This window comes from Tachyglossus aculeatus, chromosome 16 (assembly GCF_015852505.1).
Source record: "Tachyglossus aculeatus isolate mTacAcu1 chromosome 16, mTacAcu1.pri, whole genome shotgun sequence".
Lineage (NCBI taxonomy): Eukaryota > Metazoa > Chordata > Mammalia > Monotremata > Tachyglossidae > Tachyglossus > Tachyglossus aculeatus.
The window spans coordinates 35,363,135-35,382,613 of record NC_052081.1 but is presented as its reverse complement, the minus strand read 5'-3'; the positions used below and the strand labels follow the sequence as shown (position 1 = coordinate 35,382,613).

Genomic DNA, 19,479 nt, shown 5'->3' with positions numbered 1-19,479 from the left:
CCTCAGCAGTGGGAGCAATGATACATACTGACCAATGATACGTACTGACTGCTTACTGTGTGCAGAGCAAAGTACTAAGTGTTTGGGAGAGTTCAAAACAACAGAGTTAACAGACGTGTTCCCTGCCCACAAGAAGTTTACAGTCTAGAAGGGAAGACAGACATTTAAATAAATTTCAGCTCTATACATAAGTGCTGCGGAGCTGAGGGTGGGGTGACTGGCAAGTCCTGCAAAATTACAGATCCAAGTGTGGTAGATCTCTAGATCTCTAGGCCTCTAGAAGGAGATGTGATTTTAGTCAGGCCTTGAACGTGGGGACAGTGGTTGCCTGTCATGTATGAATGGGAAGTGAGCTATAAGGCCAGAGGGAGGATACGACCAGGAGGTCAGCAGCAAGATAGACAAGACTGAGGTACAGTGAATAAGCGGGTGCTAGAGGAGTCAGGTGTGCAGGCAGGATTGTGTGATGGAAATCAGCGAGGTAAGGTGGGAGGGGAACAGCTGGCTGAATGCCTTTCAAGCCATTGCTTTGCATGCAGTAAGTACTTCAAGCGTACCACTGGTTAATTAATGATTCCAACCTCATTGATCAAAATGAATCTGGTACTTATTTGAATTTGGTAGGCCAGGGGGACACCTGCTGAGAACCATGCACTGAGTCACCAACTTGTTAGTTTCCTTCAATCCTCTTGGTCCGTAGTTGATGTGTAAAAGGAACGATCAGAAGGTCAGTTGCTATAACAGTTCTGCTTCCATTTCTGCTCGGGTAAGTCACGTGACCTAAAGGATTCAAAAGGCAGAGAGACTTGCAGTCCTCATGTACTTTATGCACAGCGAGCACTCAAACACCATTGATTAATCAAGACCAAATTATGTTTTTGATCACTGCAATTTTCTAGTTTATTACAAACCAATGGTACAAGCTTAATTTGTTTCCCATTATGCCAACCTATACAACACTAACAAAGGCCCAGAACAGTAATAGTTACATGGTTTCATTCTTCTTTCTTCTTAAGGCAGTCGGTGGATTTACAAGGATACATTGCTTCTTCATCCATCCTCCTTAGAAAACAGTGTAGTATCCTTCCATAGTGCTGACGACATCACTCCTGTTCTCCAAGAGGTCCAGGACTTGATGTACCGTAGCTTCGCTCAGATGTGGGTTGTAGTTCTGGCGAACACAAGCTAAGATGTGAAGGAAATGGCAGCCTCTTTCAGCATCTACAAGGAGGAAAACAGTGTGTGAAACTTGGACACGTCCAAAGAAAACCCAACCAGGAATTCTCTTTTTCTCCAATCTGGTATCGTTTAATGATCTGGATAAAGCTCAGGCTCGTCCGCAGAAATCTTTCTTAGCCTCCGTTAAGTAGCAGTGCAGTCAAAGGACAACTGATGAATTATCATCAACAGCCACAAAAATAAATTCCCCAAAGTTATGAAAAAACATCACCTATCTAAAAGTATTACTCTACCTAAAGAGTCCAGTTTTCCTTAATCCAAATCTGTCCATACCTCCGCTGTTACAAACATACAAAGTGTGAGTCAATTACATGCCTAACGAATGAATTATATACAACATTGAGGGGTGGGTGGCAGTAAAGGAATTAAAAATATCTTTGAAGACAAACTGAAAAAAGAGGAAAACAAAAGCAGCCCATCTTCACTCCCAGAGGAAGCACCAGAAGCTGCAACTAACTGATAACATTTTAACTGACTTGAAAATTTTAAATACGTTTCTTGGGGGAAGGGATAGTGAAAAGGACAAAGGTATTGCAGGATTTTTTTGAGTCCAAAAAAAAAAAAAGAAACTAAAATATTTAGGGGTCGTTTTAGGAAATTCCAACTTTGATTCACCAACAACTTCTATTTTGTCCTTCCCTAACCAAACTAATAGAGTTCTCTCATCTGTCTAATTCTTTTCCCAAATAGATTTCTAATACCATTACAGTATATTTTAAAAATACATTTAATGGGTTGAGAATACATAGTCAGCTATAAGGCCATAAAATACCAACTTTGCTGAACACATGGAGGAAACAAGCATTTCCTCCATAATTCCTTCTAATGAGCTTTATTTAACTTTGATCTGGAGGGAATACCTTGGGAGAAGAGAAGGGATTTTCAGATTCCTTCAGTCTATTTGCTAAGATTGCCAATAAGTCTTAAATGCCTAGAATTTTACAGCTAAATTTTAAACGAAATACCAAAAAGCCTATTAATATCCATGACCGAAAGGGTAAATTTCCTAACTGTAGTGGTCATGCTAAATTACCTTTCCGAATCTGCTCTGACCGCTAAGTAAAAGCTCACCTCTTTGAAGTAGAAGGGTGTAGCGGGGACTTTGACTGATTTAGTAATACAAGCTGCACTGTAATTCAAACTGTTTCTGCTCCAGTGACCCACCAGGCCAGAGTTTAGGGGTCATAAATCTATTTTAAATCTTCTCTGTAAATTTAGTTGCCGACGGAGTGCGAATTCTGAGGCTCTGGGTCACTGTCAGCCACGGTTGAAACCTCTGAGGCGGGAAGTGAAGGATTCCAAAATTTGTACCTAATTCCTGAAAGGAAGCCATCCTAAATTTGCAGACAAGTTGAGTCCATATCCGAAGATGAATTTTTTTCCGTGACTGTTCAGACTAAGACAAGTTTATTAAATACTGACACCTGGCGGCCACGTCATTTCTTTAAACCTACTGTTTCCAGAGCGATTTATATCTTTTTTTTAAAAAAAGATAACTCTTTAAAACATATATTTTGGGGGACAGAGCCTCTTCTCTCCCCCATCCTATAGAAGACCCTAAAGAACAGTCTCCATTTAGGAACCGGTAGAAAAACCCTTTTCTAAAGACCCGAAGCTCCTCCTCTGGACCGTGAGCTCCTTGTGGGCAGAGGACTTGTACTTCCCAAGCGCTTAGTACAGTGCTGTGCACAGAGTAAGCGCTCAAGCTATAATTCTATTTGTTCTGACGATTTTGACACCTGTTTGCATGTTTTGCTTTGTTGTCTGTCTCCCCCTTCTAGACTGTCAGCCCGTGGTTGGGTAGGGACCGTCTCTATATGTTGCCGACTTGTACTTCCCAAGCGCTTAGTACAGTGCTCTGCACACAGTAAGCGCTCAATAAATATGAATGAATTCGATTGTGCTCGCCCAAGCACTTAGTACAGTGCTGTGCACTAGAGTAGCAGTGTGGCTCAGTGGAAAGAGCACGGGCTTTGGAGTCAGAGGGTTCAAATCTCGGCTCCGCCAATTGTCAGCTGTGTGACTTTGGGCAAGTCACTTCACTTCTGTGAGCCCGCTGTTGGGTAGGGACCGTCTCTAAATTTTGCAAACTTGTAGTTCCCAAGCGCTTAGTCCAGTGCTCTGCACACAGTAAGCGCTCAATAAATACGATTGATTGAATGAATGAATGAATGGGCCTCAGTTCCCTCATCTGTAAAATGGGGATTAAGACTGTGAGCCCCACGTGGGGCAACCTGATCACCTTGTTATCCCCCCAGCACTTAGAACAGTGCTATGCACGTAGTAAGCGCTTAACAAATACCATCATCATCATCATACGTTGAACGTCATGCATGCATCCATTAATAATAATAATAACGATGATGATGATGGCATTTATTAAGCACTTACTATGTGCAAAGCACTGTTCTAAGCGCTGGGGAGGTTACAAGGTGATCGGGTTGTCCCACGCGGGGGCTCACAGTCTTTTTCCCCATTTTACAGATGAGGGCACAGAGAAGTGAAATGACTTGCCCCAAGTCACACGGCTGACAATTGGCAGAGCTGGGATTTGAACCCATGACCTCCGACTCCAAAGCCACTGAGCCACGCTGCTTCTCATTCCCTTGCACCAAGCGGCCTTCCCTGTTCTTGCCATCTCCTTGGGTGGCAAAGGCCCCGGAAGGCAAGGATGACAGGAGAAAGGCTGGGAAAAGTGCGGAGGGTATCCAGACGGGTCTCCATCTCGCTCTGAACCCGTTGAGCCTGTTTCCAGGGCTCTGTCCTAATGTCACCAGTCGGAAACGTGGCCAGAATTGGCACCACAAGAGCTCTTGGGATCCTCTCCACCATGGCCAAAGTTTCCATGGCCCCGCTTCTGGCTTACCTCCAGGCTGATAACACCACCAGGAGCCCTGGCCATGAGAAGCAAAGAGGCAGCAGGAAATAATAATAATAATAATGGCATTTATTAAGTGCTTACTATGTGCAAAGCACTGTCTAAGTGCTGGGCACTGTGAGCACACCTCACGGAGGTGTGTGACTGGCAGGAGAAGGTGCAGGAGGCATTCCCAGGATCGTCCTTCCTTTCAGGGTCTTCTTGCCAGAAATCCGACTCCAGTGGTATAATCAGAGCACCCGGTACCTAAATCCCAACTAGGCTCCTCCAACAGGTGATACACAGAAATAGCTCCTGTTCCTTTTTAGGGTGTGAATGCACAGAAGGAGTTTCTGACCAACCAACTTTCATCGCACTGAATGCCCCCTTCCTTGAAATGGCAAGAGGGAATGCCGATCCAGGGAAGCCTCACAGAGCGAGAGCGGGGGCCAGAAAGGCTAGCCCAGATGGCTTCCTCATGGCTGGGTTCCTCAACAGCTCTCCTACCTCTCTTCCCTCAAATTCCCCTAGGTTTTCTCCCCCTGCCTCTCCCCATCACAACTGCCACCCTCCAACATCTGAGACTACCCTCATAAAAGTGATTATTTGTTAGAGCCACTAGACATCATCATTAATGCTTATGTATTTAAAGTGAATCAATCAATGGTATTTATTGAGTACTTACTGCCTGCAGAGCACTGTACGAAGGGTTGGGAGAGTAGCAGCGAAGCAGCGTGGCTGAGAAGCAGCATGGCTTAGCGGACAAAGCGAGAGCTTGGGAGTCAGACGTCGTGGGTTCCAATCCCGGCTTCGCCACTTACCAGCTGTGTGACTTTGGGCAAGTCACTTAACTTCTCTGTGCCTCATTTACCTCATCTATAAAATGGGGATTAAGACTGTGAGCCCCACGTGGGACAACCTCATTACCTTGCGTCTACCCCAGGGCTTAGAACAGTGCTTGGCACACAATAAGCACTTAACAAATACCGTCATTATTATTACAACACAACGGAGTTGGTAGACACGTTCCCTGCCCCCAAGGAGCTAGTGTCTAGAGGGGAAAAAGCAAGCAAATGCATCGAATTGTACTTTCCAAGCACTCAGTACAGTGCTCTGTACACAGTAAGCGCTCAATAAATACGATTGAATAAATGAATGACTTCACTCCTAGATTTTGTTGATTTGAGAATTTAAATGGCTGATGATGGGCCACTGAGTTAGACTACACTTTGAAAGATAAATTGGATTGTGTTTTGACTTACAAGCTGCCTGCTATTATTTACAGGCCAATAATTTCGTTAAATCAGCCAGGGGTAATATAGGCAATGGGAAACCTAGAAAAGACATCAGAACCCATGTTGGCAACCCCCAGCATTTGATCATGCTTGGCAACACCAGCTTCGCTGTGGTTAAGACACCGTGTTTGTGGCCATTCCTTACCCTCTTCTGCTTTCTTAACCCCTTCCGCTTGTGAGTCCTGTGCTCTCCCCTAGCTCCTGTGCTGCTTCTGCTTCTCCAGGGTTTTGCCCCTTTGGCAACCTCCACCTGCATTTTGGTATCTGGGATGACACCATGGTGGACATGTGGAACCGAGGCAGAAGTTACCACTATGATCTTAAGAACCCACCCCAATCACTCACATGGACATGGCATATAAAAATGTTCAGATCATGGGAGTGTTTCAGTACACAGATATACATGTTGGAGATTAGCTGTGATGACAGGTAACTGGAAGGGAGGCCATCATTGTCTAATCCTGGCCATTTTAATACTTACTCCATGGTACTATTCTTTTCAGACAATTCATTTCCAGACTCCCCCTACTAAGTTAATACCTAAATCTTTCATATGTACCCTATATTTCCCTACCCACAACCTAAAATGGACTTCCACATTCCTATAAACCCCTCCATTCAGCAGCAACAAGGAGTTGGGAACACACAGTCAAATTAAAAGGCAAAGTGTGTGCGGTGGAGAAGTTGGGCACTTAATCAACTAGTCCAACAAAACCTCTAAACCTTGTACTTCCCAAAACTTGAACTTCCCAAGCGCTTAGTACAGTGCTCTGTAAACAGTAAGCGCTCAATAAATATGACTGAATGAATGAATAAACCCAGTCTCAATAATAATAATAAATAATAACAACAGTACAGTATTTGTTAAGTGCTTACAGTGCGACAAGCACTGTACTAAGCGCTGGGGTAGACACAAGGTAATCCGGTTCTACAAGGAGCTCACAGTCTAAGCAGGAAGGGGAACAGGTATTGAATCCCTGTTTTGCATATGAGGGAACTGAGGCACAGAGACCTTAAGTGATTTGCCCAAGATCACACAGAAGACAAGTGGTAGAAGCGGGGATTAGAACCCAGGTCCTCTGAATCCCAGGCCCATGCTCTAGGCCACTAGGCCAGGCTGCTGCTCAACATCCATCCTACCAGTGCACTTGTCATTTTTTCCCGACAAATAAGAAGGCAGAATTCCTACCTAAAACCAGTAGCAACCTGATTCCCTACACTGATCAAGTTCCCACTGACTGCAGAAATTCTCATTAGCCAGGGGCTAATGCCCCATTGCGTCTCAGTGAAAACCAGAGGCCAGCCAATGCAAGCTCCAAAAAAAACTATTAATGTCTCTTTAAGTGATTACGGTTTTAGAAAAAACACTGGCAGTGATCCTCTAAGTGTTTAATACAAATGTGAAACGAATTTTCCATTTGCAATTGTATGGCAAAACCTGTTTCATATCAATCCATCAATAAAAAATAAAACAGAGCAATCAACGCCAAAGCAGTTTTATGTTCCGAGGGACGGAAGATCAGATCCGAAGACTGTCATTATGATCTCCCGTCCCTCGGACGGAATTATTATTGGATTATGCTGATCCTAAGACTGTCATAAAGCATAATCCGGAGAACTTTTACAGGAGTTCTCAGTTAATCATACTCCTGAATTCAGCTACCAAGGGTTTATTAGTTCTGAGGACCTGGTTTATGGCTTCAAAGCCAGACTCACATTTGGAGTCTGACTGGCTGAGATAGTGCACGTATACTGTGCATAAAAGTAGAAGTCGGTCTGCCGGTGAGAAGTGAGAAGTGGATATGAAAGCTGTAATTTTTATGATCCCTTAGGTCACAAGCTTTTGTTTTGTTCTGGAAGGCAAAGTTGAGTGAATTTCTTTTGTATGCTTTACCAGGGCTTGGACTTATTTCAATCAATCCTGATCCTACTATAGATTATAATAAATACCTGATTAAAAGGCGCAAAGCAGTTCCTATAACAGCTAGAGGGATAGATGGAAAACTCTATCTTAGAAGTTGAGCATCATTTCTTCTCTCCTGTTGAATTCAGCTTTTCACCAGTGCTTTTATAGCAATGGTGCATGATTATTAGTGACCAAATTATCAATTCAGTGGCAAGCCACCAAAAATGGATAAAAGAGAGCTAGTTAGGGCTTTCTTCTTAGACTCAAAGAACCTTTTCCAACGGTTTGATTGTCACCATGAATAAAAATTTAACCAAGCACAGAATGAAGCAGCCAAAGAAGCCAGTTCTCAGTAATAAATCATTTGCAGCTTATTTTAAGTGTTGCATTCATAAGTGCTGGGCTGTGATCTCATTTGTTCTTAAAAGCTGCTAGGCAGGGCTGGCACTATGTAAGAAACTCAGTGGTACTGCTCCCTCTGAGTCATTACTGAGAGTCCCCAAAGATGACATTAGTGGGAAGGACACACTCTACTGGGGATGGAGCTTAAAGAATCTAATTCAATCAATCAACGGTATCTTTTGAGCACTTACTCTGTACAAGGCGCTACACTAAGTCCTACACCCACATCAGCCGCCCTCCCTTGAAAGCGATTTGATTCTGCCTACCTAAGAACTCCCCGCCAAAGCCAAGCTAGCGTTTGCCAAGTTTTGGTGGAGAAGGGTCATTAGCAGGTCAACTGTCACAAGCAATAAATACACATTTAAATACAGGCCCACCACTGGGCTATCTTCAGGTGATACCCACACCTTTGTTTTCCTATTAAAGCTCTAGAAATCCTACCCCTACATTTTTGTAAGTGTCTGTGGGTCTCACAAAGCGCCATACTGGGCTACATTTGGCCTACAGGATACACTCCGGTAACCCCGCGCTTTGGGAATCCCTGCCCCAAAGTTTTCAATGCTGTCATTCATTAGCCTTCTTGAATACGATAAAATAAAAGTGACCTAAAATCACTACCATGGTCCTCCCCAAAACAATCGTCTCCATAAGGACTACACGTTTAATACTCCTCATATCTTGAGCAAAGCAAACTGCCTACAAAAACCTAGTTGAAACTTGGTCAATAAGGCAGAATTACTGTATGGATAATTTTTAAAGGCTTGATTTTATAAGCAAATTCACACAAAAGATGATAAATGTACTATAATTCCAATCATCTGCGGGATCTGGCTCTTCTGCAATTCAGTCTACCAACCATTAGGGGTTGACCTAACTCTATTAAAACAAATTATTTTCCAAACCTTCAGTGATTGAGATGGTTAGCCCTTAACAAGCCGCAAGTGTACCCTTTTGACAAGCTTAAGTATGCAATATAGTCTCACGTCAATTTTTATTCCTTGATTTACAGCTATGTACAAGGAGACATTTAACTTTGGTCAGTGAAGCCAAGGAAGGGAGGGCACCACGCAGTGATAGACCAGTACATTCTCTACTTATAAACATACCTTTGCTATTCAGAGGACCACATTTACACAACTTACGTTTTGGCTTCTGGCAATCTCCTTGAATGATGCTAAGGATCTTTTTCTGTAATTCCTTATCTTGCTCTGTTACCTGTACAGGGAATAAAGTGGAGTAAGATTCAAGACAGGTGCTTAAGTAACTGCGATTTATTACCTCTAAACCTCAGAAACAAAATCTAGAAGAAATGTGAAATGCATTCCATAACAAGAATACCGCCAACTTGTATTCCTACAACCTTTCATCTAAAGATCTCAGAGCACTTTCATATGGACTAGCTCATTTGTCCTTAAACCATCCTTCCTGAGGTAGATTAAAAAAAGAAATAATCTGCAAATAGCTACAAAGCCAGTCATACAACCTGATATTTCTAGTAGTTAACAGTCTCTGTGCAAAGAAAGGCCAGGAGAGCTAGACAAGCCTGAAATGGATTTTCATAGCTTCACGAGGACTTAACCATAGGACTCTATAAGGTCCGGAATGAGCGTCTGAATCCATGCTGTAGTGAGTCATTGAGGGCCTAGATGGGAATATGGTGGTGCTGACAAGGAGAACCAAACTATTTGCAGTTATTCATTCAGCAAAGCTCCTGAATTCAGAAGAGAAATGGCTCCAAGCTGAATTCATACCCCGTTCCAGATCTAATTCACCCACTTCACTATTTTTTCCCTGGATAGAGAGATTGGACCCTCTCAGGATCACACCAGTACTCTACCCGTCTCAGCTACAGGAGGAAGAGTCAAGCAGAGGTATACCCATTCCAGTCCTAGCTTGGGCAGTGGCTAGCATGTGGAAGGCTATCTGCTACAGGTCAAAACTCACCTGTGCTGGGCAGCAGCAGCATGGGAAACAGTCGAAGGTGGAGACTGAAGTTTACTGTGTGGAAGGAGGCAATGGTAAACCACTTCCGTATTTGTACCAAGAAAACTCGGGATACACTACCAGAACAACTGCAGATGGAGGTGGGGCATTCTGAGAGAGATGTGTCCATGGAGTCGTTATGGGTAGGAAACAACTCGACAGCATAAGACAAGACAAGAGAGACTGGAAAACTGGAAAACTAAGATCAACTACTGAAAAAGTCCCTAAGGGCAACTACTAGATGCAAGAGTCACCTTTCCGGAAATCCAAATCTACAGCAAAGGGAGGGCTGAGGGGTTTCCGAGTAACTAATAACTTCTCCAACCACATCCTCAAATGCCTAAAGTTCATTCCTTCAATATTTGCTGTGTTCTCTTAAGAAAGTACTGAAGGACAACCGCGGTACTTAAATGGAATGCAAATTGCTGAATTCCAGGTATTTAAAATGCATTTCCAAAAACCTATTCTGGAATCACTGAGAGAAATCAGCAGCAGTTAAATCCCTATAAACGAGGACTGATCCCTAAGTGTTATTCTCCTATAACATGTTTCACTGCTTGATATTTGCCTCTGAACACCTGAACACCTCATTCAAAATTAGTTGCCATAAGAGAACTATCAACACCCAACTTGGGCCATGCTTTCAACCTGGGACCTTTTTCTACTTTAGTTACAGACATTGCTGAGGATGAGTTAGACTAGAAAGATGCTCTATTAAATGAGATCAAGTTAAGAGACTCTTACATAGTACAGGTCATCCAGGCTGTCTGATTTCTGGAAAACTATTCCTCTTTCCAGCAGCAGCTGTATGGCTTCTTTAAATATGCTGTGGAGTGATTTGGAAATGGAGCCCTTTGTAGAATCCACCTGAATAGGAAAAACACAAAAAACACATGATTTGTAAACCTTACTTTGAGGAATCCAGAATCAACGTCCCCAACCAACTGAATGCTAAAGCTACCATACAGGAATGCTAGATGATGAGTCAAGGAGGCTTAGGTACTTATTATATAGTTTTCCCAGGGCTGGCAACAGCAATATTTAGGGAAGGCTGCCAAAATATCCTTTGCAATGGTTTTGCAACCTAGCTGTGACAAAAGCAATTCTGCTTGGGAATAGTTTATTTCTGCTGGTTTTTAAGGCTATGAAGAAAATCAATTGCTCCTTCCACCACCAAGAACTCTAAGACTACTGCGCCAGCTCAAATTATGTTGTAAACATTAGTGAAGGCCATCAGCAGATTGTAGCTGTAACGACGGTATTTCAAACAATGGTATTTTTTACAGTATTTGTTAAGCACTTACTATGTGCCAAGCACTGTACTAAGCACTGGAGCAGATACAAGCTAACCAGGTTGGACACAATCCATGTCCCACATAGGGCTCACAGTTTTAATCCCCATTTCACAGATGAGGTAACTGAGGCCCAGAGAAGTTAAAAGATCCACCCAAGGCCATGCAGAAGACAAATGGCAGAACCAGAATTAGAACCCAGGTCCTTCTGACTCTCAGGCCCGTGCTCTATCCACTAGGCCACGCTGCTTCTCGGCTTACTGTGTGCTGAGCACTGTACTAAGCGTTGTGAGATCTTTCATACGGACTCAAAGAATTTTACATGAAATACAACTGTAAAGTAGGCAACACATTTTATCCTCATTTTTAAGGAAATAGTGAAGCATAAAGAGGGTCAAAATGATGGATGGAGTCTTCTGACAAAAATAATAGAACAACTCCCATAGACGACTTCAGAACCAAGAACCTGTGTGAAAGGAAGCAGAGAGCCTAGTGGGCTCTAATCTAAGCTCTGTCACTAGTCTGCTGTGTGACCTTGGACAAGTCATTTTATTTTTATGAGCCTCAGTTTTCAAATCTGTGAAATGGGGATTAAAATGCCTCCTGCTCGCCCTCCCTTACAGATTATGAGTCCTGTGTGGGACCACGGACTGTGTCCAACCTGATTACCTAGTATATACTATATACCCCAGTACTTAGTACAGGGCTTGGCACATAATTGGCACTTAATAAATACCAACTTAATTAAAGAATGGATTATAGTGAAGGGTTTTTTTTTCATGGCCACCTGCCAGCCATGTTTTGACCAGGGAACAGAATACAACAACAAACAAGTAGGAAGGCAGGGGTGCAGTACATGTTTTCTAAAAAATGATCCAGGTAGCAGGGTGAAGTATGGACTGGAGTGGGGAGAGGCAGGATGCAGGGAGGTCAGCGAGGAGGTTGATATAGTAGTTAAAGCAGGATATGATAAGTGCTTGTTTCAGTCTAGTAGTAGTTTGGATGGAGAGAAAACGGCAGAGTCTAGAGATGCTGTGAAAGAAAAACTGACAGGAATTTGGTGGCAAGTTGAATATGTGACTTGAATGAGAAACATGAGTCGAGGATAATGCCAGGGTTATTGGCTTGTGAGACAGGGACGATGGTGGTGTTTTCTATAATGATGGGAAAGATGGGGGAGGACAGGGTTTGGGTGGGAAGACGAGGAGTTCTGTTTTGGAAATGTTTAGTTTGGATGGCCAAGAAGAGGACCAGGCTGGAAAGGTAGATTGGGAATCATCTGTGTACAGACGGTAGTTGAAGTCGTGGGAGCGAATGAGTTCTCCAAGGGAAAGGTGTAGATGGTGAATAGAATAGAAGGGGACCCAAAACGGAGCGTTAAGGGTCCCACAGTTAGAGGGTGGGAGGCAGAGGAGAAGCCTGCAGAAGAGACTGAGAAGGAATGGCCAGAGAGAGAAGAAGAGAACCAGAGGAGGACAGTGTCAATGAAGCCAAGGTTAGATACTGTTTCAAGGAGTAGGGGTACGCTGAGATGTCGAGAAGGGTTACGATGGAGTAGAGGCTGTTGGATTTGGCAAGAAGGAGAGCTCTGGTGACCTTAAAGGGCAGCTTCCATGGAGTGAAGGGGACAGAAGCTAGACTGGAGGGGGGTCAAGGAGAGAAGTAGAGAGGAATAAGTGGAGGCGGTGGGTGTAGACAACTTGCTCAGGGAGTTTGGAGAGGAATGGTATGAGGGAGATGGGGCAATAACTGGAGGGAATCGTGGGATCATGGGAGGCATTTCTAAGATAGAGGATACATGACCATGTTTGAAAGAAGTGGGGAGAGAGAGAACTGGAAGTAAAGATTAGAAGGGGAACTTCCTCTACTTTCCTTATGCAACTTTTGTCTCAAATCCCTATTATATATCTTTCACTTTGTCACCTCTTATTTTTTTCAACAGAACATTAATCTACAGAGTCCACTTGAATCTACAGAGTTCCCAAATGGTCCACTTGAATCTACAGAGTTCCCAAATGGTCTTAGCTGAAACAGGAGTAAAGCTGGACATTTCCTAATCTTGCTCATCTCTGTAGTAAAATACATTGTGACCCCTCCAATGCTCCAATTAAAAACACAACACTTTTTTTGCGATTTAGATGATGAAACAGGTTGTCAAGTGGAAAGAGCACAGATCTGGGAGTCAGAGAACCAAGGTTTTAATCTTGGCTCTGCCCCTTGCTTGCTGTTGGGACCTTGGGCATGTCCCTTAACTTCTCTGTGCCTCAGTTTCCTCATCTGTAAAATAGGGATTCAATACCTGTTCTCCCCCCTAATTAGACTGTGAGCCAAATGAGTGTCAGGGACTGTGTCCAGCCTATTTATTTTGTATGTACCCAAGTGCTTAGCACAGCGTTTGGTATGGAGTAACCACTTAATAAGTACTATTATTATTATTATTAATGTTTCATTTATTTCAAAAAATAAGAAAGGCTGCCAGCATATCAATGATCTCACAAGATGCACAACCATTTCTAATGTGAAATGAATTTAAAAAATAATCAAATAGGACAAACCTCCAAAGGGGTAGGATAATTATTCAGCTTAGTTTTAAGCTTAATTCCCATTGGAAAAGGGGGAGCAGTTAGGAGCATTTAACTATGTGAAGACCTGGCAGTATGGTGCAGATGGGTATTTGAGAAATTTAAGAATGGAAAGAGATGCAATTTAGACTTCTGTAAAGTCTCTGGACAGACAAGAAGCTACCAGTATAAGCCTCACAGAAAATGCAGAAGCAAATCCTAGGAATCAAAGGCTCTTAGTTCATAGTTCCACCTTCTCAGTCTTTGATAGAAAAGGCCTCTTACGGAAAGCAGGAATTCTTTGATGGCCCGCTAAAATGTCTCATAAATGGGAGATAAAAGCTTGTTATTACTCTTATTGGAATTAAAGAAAAAACTTACATAAATCAATAACCATAATCCAAGGACTGGACATTCTGGGATGCCTTCAGCCCATCTAGAAATGGAAACATTTGCAAAATGCCTTCCAGACTTGGGAGGATGTATGTGCCCAACAAGCAATCCACCTAGTGTGTTACCACCACGCTCTCTTTTCTATTGCGGGGCCTGTAGTAAAGGGATTTTCCCTCCCCTCTGTTATCTGAGTGCAAGCAATATGAATGGCTCCTTTTCGAGCAGTCAGCAAAATTCCAGTCCATCACTTTCTTATCAATAATTACTAAGGAGTTACAGTTTACCGATGCAGTACAAACAACAGAAAAGTAAAGGTTCCTGCTCTCAAAGAGGATTTTTGAAATGCCACCTGGCAGAGAAAGCTCTACTTCTGGGAGACTAAAAACCCAGTTTCAACAGTGAACGGAAGAGGGGCTTCAAAAAAAACAGGCATTCTGTAAATATAAACAGCATGGGCCACTTACTTTCTCCAATATTTACTATTTTCCTGAACTGAATATAAATGCTCTAGACTCAATAGAAACACCACAAATATTGCTTCTAAGTGTCTTATGGCTATGTTCACATCTAAAAAAAAATTAAAAAGGGTGAAAAGGATGAGCATTGACAAAGTTGCTAAACTCTAGAAGAAACAACAAGGGAAGGGAGTGGCTGTATGTACGGTGTAGTAAGCCATATTACTCTAGCTGGGGGACTGGGTAGATCCAGAAAACATATACAGTTTTCACTACAAAATTTAACTGCCAGAGAAACAATACCTCTGCAATTTGTGCTTATTATATTATTGCTTTTTCCTACACTGGGCCATCATGTTGGTTGGTTAGCCTTGGTTAAACAATTAAAGAACCATCACATTTCTTTATAACACCTTCATTTGCTCAACAGCAGCAGGAAATGACAGGTACAGTATTAAAATGAATTTTTCTTCAGGTACAAAATTGTATAATGATGAGTGCAACATCTGTATTCTTTCAGTTTAGAAATCAGAATACAATAAATTAGAAATTTATTGATTCTGAGCTGACATCTCTCACCAGAATAATATAAGGCAATAAATTAAGCACTTAGTGCAGTGCTCTGTACACAGTAAGCACTAAATACCACAGATGATGTTAGAGGCTTCCACAATTGTATGGGAACTTTCTTGCTGCCCTAGATATAGAATTTTCTTCATCTATTTATGTTGCCATTTACTGTTTACAGAAGCATTCTTGATATACCAATTTCCTACAGACTCCCCTCTCAGCAGTTCTTGCAAACATACTTATAAATTGACGTCAGAAATTGAAAAAAGGATTAGGAGCATTAATAAAGGTGACATATTCCTGGAGATTTTTGGATGCCTGTGGCAGATACAACAATTTCGCTTTGTGGCTATACTCACCTGTTCCGGGCAGATCCCACGAATAACAGGCTGATTAGCAAGGGAGAGCAAAGTGTCCACGGTTTCCAGCTCTCGTGGGTAAAAGGTCAGCACTTTGTGCTCCATAAGGAACTCGTTCACTTTTTCACTCAGCAGAACAGTCAGGCTAGGAAGGTCCAAGGCACTTGGATTGCTGTGGAGGAAGAAAGTTTGAAGAAGATATCAAGGGAAAGCCCTGAAAATACATACGGGATATTTTTTAAAACAAAATTAATCTGTGTATCGGAAAGCAAACTTGCACATTATTAAGAAAATTCATATGAGCAAATGTGTCTAAAGTACATTCAGCCAGGGACTAAGAATCAGTACTTCAATCTAAAAACCAACCAAAAAGTGGCAAAACCTCATCAGTGCTGCCACCTTTCTAACTTATGTTTCTCTGACTCTTGAATAGAGGCAGTACTTGATCACTTAAGTGAGGGTTCAAAGAACTGCCCCAAAAACAAGAGTCCAAACCCCTGCTGCAAAAAAAAAACTGATTTTGAAAGGGATAAATATTTCCAAGAGTTTCAGGATCAAGGGAAAACCCTGAAAATACATACTGGATATTTTTTAAAACAAAATTAATCTGTGTATCGGAAAGCAAACTTGCACATTATTAAGAAAATTCATAGGAGCAAATGTGTCTAAAGTACATTCAGCCAGGGACTAAGAATCAGTACTTCAATCTAAAAACCAACCAAAAAGTGGCAAAACCTCAACAGTGCTGCCACCTTTCTAACAAGTTTCTCTGACTCTTGAATAGAGGCAGTACTTGATCACTTAAGTGAGGGTTCAAAGAACTGCCCCCAAAACAAGAGTCCAAACCTCTGCTGCAAAAAAAAAACTGATTTTGAAAGGGATAAATATTTCCAAGAGTTTCAGGATCAAGGGAAAACCCTGAAAATACATACTGGATATTTTTTAAAACAAAATTAATCTGTGTATCGGAAAGCAAACTTGCACATTATTAAGAAAATTCATAGGAGCAAATGTGTCTAAAGTACATTCAGCCAGGGACTAAGAATCAGTACTTCAATCTAAAAACCAATCAAAAAGTGGCAAAACCTCATCAGTGCTGCCACCTTTCTAACTTAAGTTTCTCTGACTCTTGAATAGAGGCAGTACTTGATCATTCAAGTGAGGGTTCAAAGAACTGCACCAAATACAAGAGCCCAAAACTCTGCTGCAAGAAAAAAACTGATTTTGAAAGGGATAAATATTTCCAAGAGTTTCAGGATCAAGGGAAAACCCTGAAAATACATACTGGATATTTTTTAAAACAAAATTAATCTGTGTATCGGAAAGCAAACTTGCACATTATTAAGAAAATTCATAGGAGCAAATGTGTCTAAAGTACATTCAGCCAGGGACTAAGAATCAGTACTTCAATCTAAAAACCAACCAAAAAGTGGCAAAACCTCAACAGTGCTGCCACCTTTCTAACAAGTTTCTCTGACTCTTGAATAGAGGCAGTACTTGATCACTTAAGTGAGGGTTCAAAGAACTGCACCAAACACAAGAGTCCAAACCTCTGCTGCAAGAAAAAAACTGATTTTGAAAGGGATAAATATTTCCAAGAGTTTCAGGATGCACCAGCTGTAATTCCCTGAAGCAGACCAGACCCAAATTCAATCCTGCTGCAGTCTAGGCCCCGGTCTGGGTTCGCTCTCCCAACCACCAGCCTAGATCAGCTCCGTCCCTTCAAGTAGCTTCTCGCCACAGGTTCCAACTCCGGCTTATCATCTCAATTTGACCCCAGCTTCCTCCACAAAAACAGTGGCAGCTCTGGTCTCTTTACTCAGGCCGTGAGCTAGTATTTGGGCCTCTTCATAGGCTCCCAGGCTGTGCTCACTCTAACGGCCATAGCTCTGGGCAAGAATCAACTGCCTTCTCTCTCTCTCTCTCACATCCGCCTCCTGATTCAGGTCCCCTTCAACAGCACTGGCTTCAGTCTGGTTCCACTCTCTCTCCTCCGGCCTGGACTCACTGCCCTAGAGACAGAAGTTCAGGAGGGAATTGGGTGAATGTGACAGAAACCCCACTAGTGTGGGGGCCTGCTGTCTAATGGCAGGGGGGAGAAAAACGTGGAGCTGGCAGCCAGTCTTCACGGGATGTGGCATGCTAGTTAGGGCTGGCTACCACCCCTGCCCTGCCCAAAAAGCTATGGTGGTCACCAATCCCAGGAAGGCAATGCCCTCTTTCTCCACGGAGCTGATGGCTCATCATACAAGATTTGCCGAGGACAGGAATGCTATGGCAGAAAAGAACAGCGTTATGCGGAGAAGCAAAAACCTAACAGGACCTTGTATATTTATTCTCAATGTAACAGCTCTGAATTTGATTCAGAATTGAAATGCTATGCTTCATATGGCGACTGGCATTAACTTACCTCAGTGCCTTCTCATTCATTAGCCCTGGAATCTGGAAAGGCTGGTCGTACATTTTTCTGTAGATGTTTGGAAGCTCTAGCATTCTTGCGATCTGAACATCCCACACTGGATCGTTCACTTTGTCTATGGTAAAAATATCATACTATCACCACTGTTTACTGAGGGCCTACTCTAAAAAGCACTGCAATACATAGTGCACCAGTTGCAAAGGGTTCTATCGTCCCCCATGCCCCTCCCAGTAAGCACACTCATTTTTTCAATCATTCAGTAGTATTTACTGAGCACTTTCTGTGTTTGGAGCACTGTCCTAAGTGCTTGGGAGAGTGCAATTCAACAGAGTTGAGAGACACGTTCCCTGCCAACAAAGAACTCACAGTCTAGGTGGGGTGGGGGTGGGGAGAAAAACATTAATAAAAATAAATAAATAAATTACAGATAAATACACAAGTGATGCGGGGTGAACATCAAGTACCTAAAACGAAGATCCACTTGCATAGGCGATGCAGAAGGGGGAAGTGGTGGTAAGAGAAGAGAGCTTAATTGATGAAGGCCTCTTGGAGGAGATGTAACTTTACTAAGCCTCTAAAGGAACCTTAAAGGACTGGAAGAATGATAATTCCAGGAAGGGATTTAGAGAGAACAGAGTAATTTGGACCATAAAAAAGCAAACTCAGAGTACCCAGTATTGTGTTGCAACAGTGGCAACAAAGGATGCTGGAAAAAATAAAGCCCTCCTTACTAAGATTAAGGATGGACTTTCCAACAATCCTAACTCTTCTCTTGACTAAACTATTTAGGACCTCTCACCCTCATATCCAGCTCCTTGTTGTCTCTTGCTCCCTTTCTTCCTTTTTCAACCTTTCTTTTTTTGCAGTGGAAAATGTCTTGCTCTAATTTACCCTGCTTGTTGCTCTCTGCCTAGATTATTCCTACTTGTTCATTGGTCAATTAGGGGAGCAACATTTACAATCCTTGAGATTTGAGATTAAACATATATACCAGAGCAGTGCAAAGGAAGCCGTGAGTATATTTGAGAATTGACCAGCCTTTTGATTTGGTATTTGCATGGTTTCTGTAAAGCGCTTACTAAGAACCAAGCACTGTACTAAGTATTGGGGTAGAGACAAGATAATCTGGCTAGACACAGCCCCTGTCTACTAAGGCTCACCGTCTAAGCATGAGGGATAGCAAGTATTTAAACCTCATTTTACAGATGAGGAAACTGATGTGCAGAAAAGTTATATGATTTCCTCAGAGTCGCACAGCAGGAAAAGCGGCAGAGCCAGGATTAAAACCCAGGCCCGTGCTCTTTCCACTAGGCCACTGCTTCTTTCTTTCAAATGTAACAGAAAGAAGGTATAGATTAGGATATGCCTATTCAACGGACTGTGCCAAATAAGAAAACTCTGTTTTTGCCTCGTGCAGTTTTGACAAAAATTTAAAAGTGTCTACTGAAAAAATTTATATATATGTCTACAGTGGTTCCCATACACAACCTGTTTTTAAAAAATAAAATAAAATGAAGAAATGTAAGCTCCTGTACAGAACTCTGGAAAATGTGGTAACACATTTTTATCTTCCTAGACACATTTCATTTTCTGTTAAAATAAAAAAAACTTAAGAATGAAAGTGTAGACCTGCGTAGGTATTGTATCTTGCACCTGTTCTTGACCCATACCTGCAGACTATCCATCCATACCAACCCAACCTGGCAGTCTGTTCTGAGTACCTGCTGAGGACACAGGTCAATTTCAGA

General features: G+C 42.3%; 1 protein-coding gene across 6 annotated transcripts in view; it reads right to left on the bottom strand.

The window, feature by feature from the left end:
• Window positions 1-214: 214 nt before the first annotated feature.
• The window catches only part of STN1 (STN1 subunit of CST complex), a 60,820-nt gene continuing 41,555 nt past the window's right edge, over window positions 215-19,479 (bottom strand). For 4 of the 6 annotated variants that reach the window (XM_038757967.1, XM_038757969.1, XM_038757968.1 and 1 more), the window contains 5 exons: window positions 17,723-17,846; window positions 15,313-15,484; window positions 10,427-10,549; window positions 8,842-8,914; window positions 881-1,221 (listed from right to left, as the gene is read on the bottom strand). In XM_038757967.1, the coding sequence (XP_038613895.1) occupies window positions 1,064-1,221; window positions 8,842-8,914; window positions 10,427-10,549; window positions 15,313-15,484; window positions 17,723-17,846 (650 nt within the window). In that variant the 3' untranslated portion in view covers window positions 881-1,063. Of the gene's footprint in view, window positions 781-880; window positions 1,222-5,536; window positions 5,656-8,841; window positions 8,915-10,426; window positions 10,550-15,312; window positions 15,485-17,722; window positions 17,847-19,479 lie in introns of those variants that run through there. The other 2 variants (XR_005454377.1, XM_038757971.1) reach the window with 2 other exon arrangements.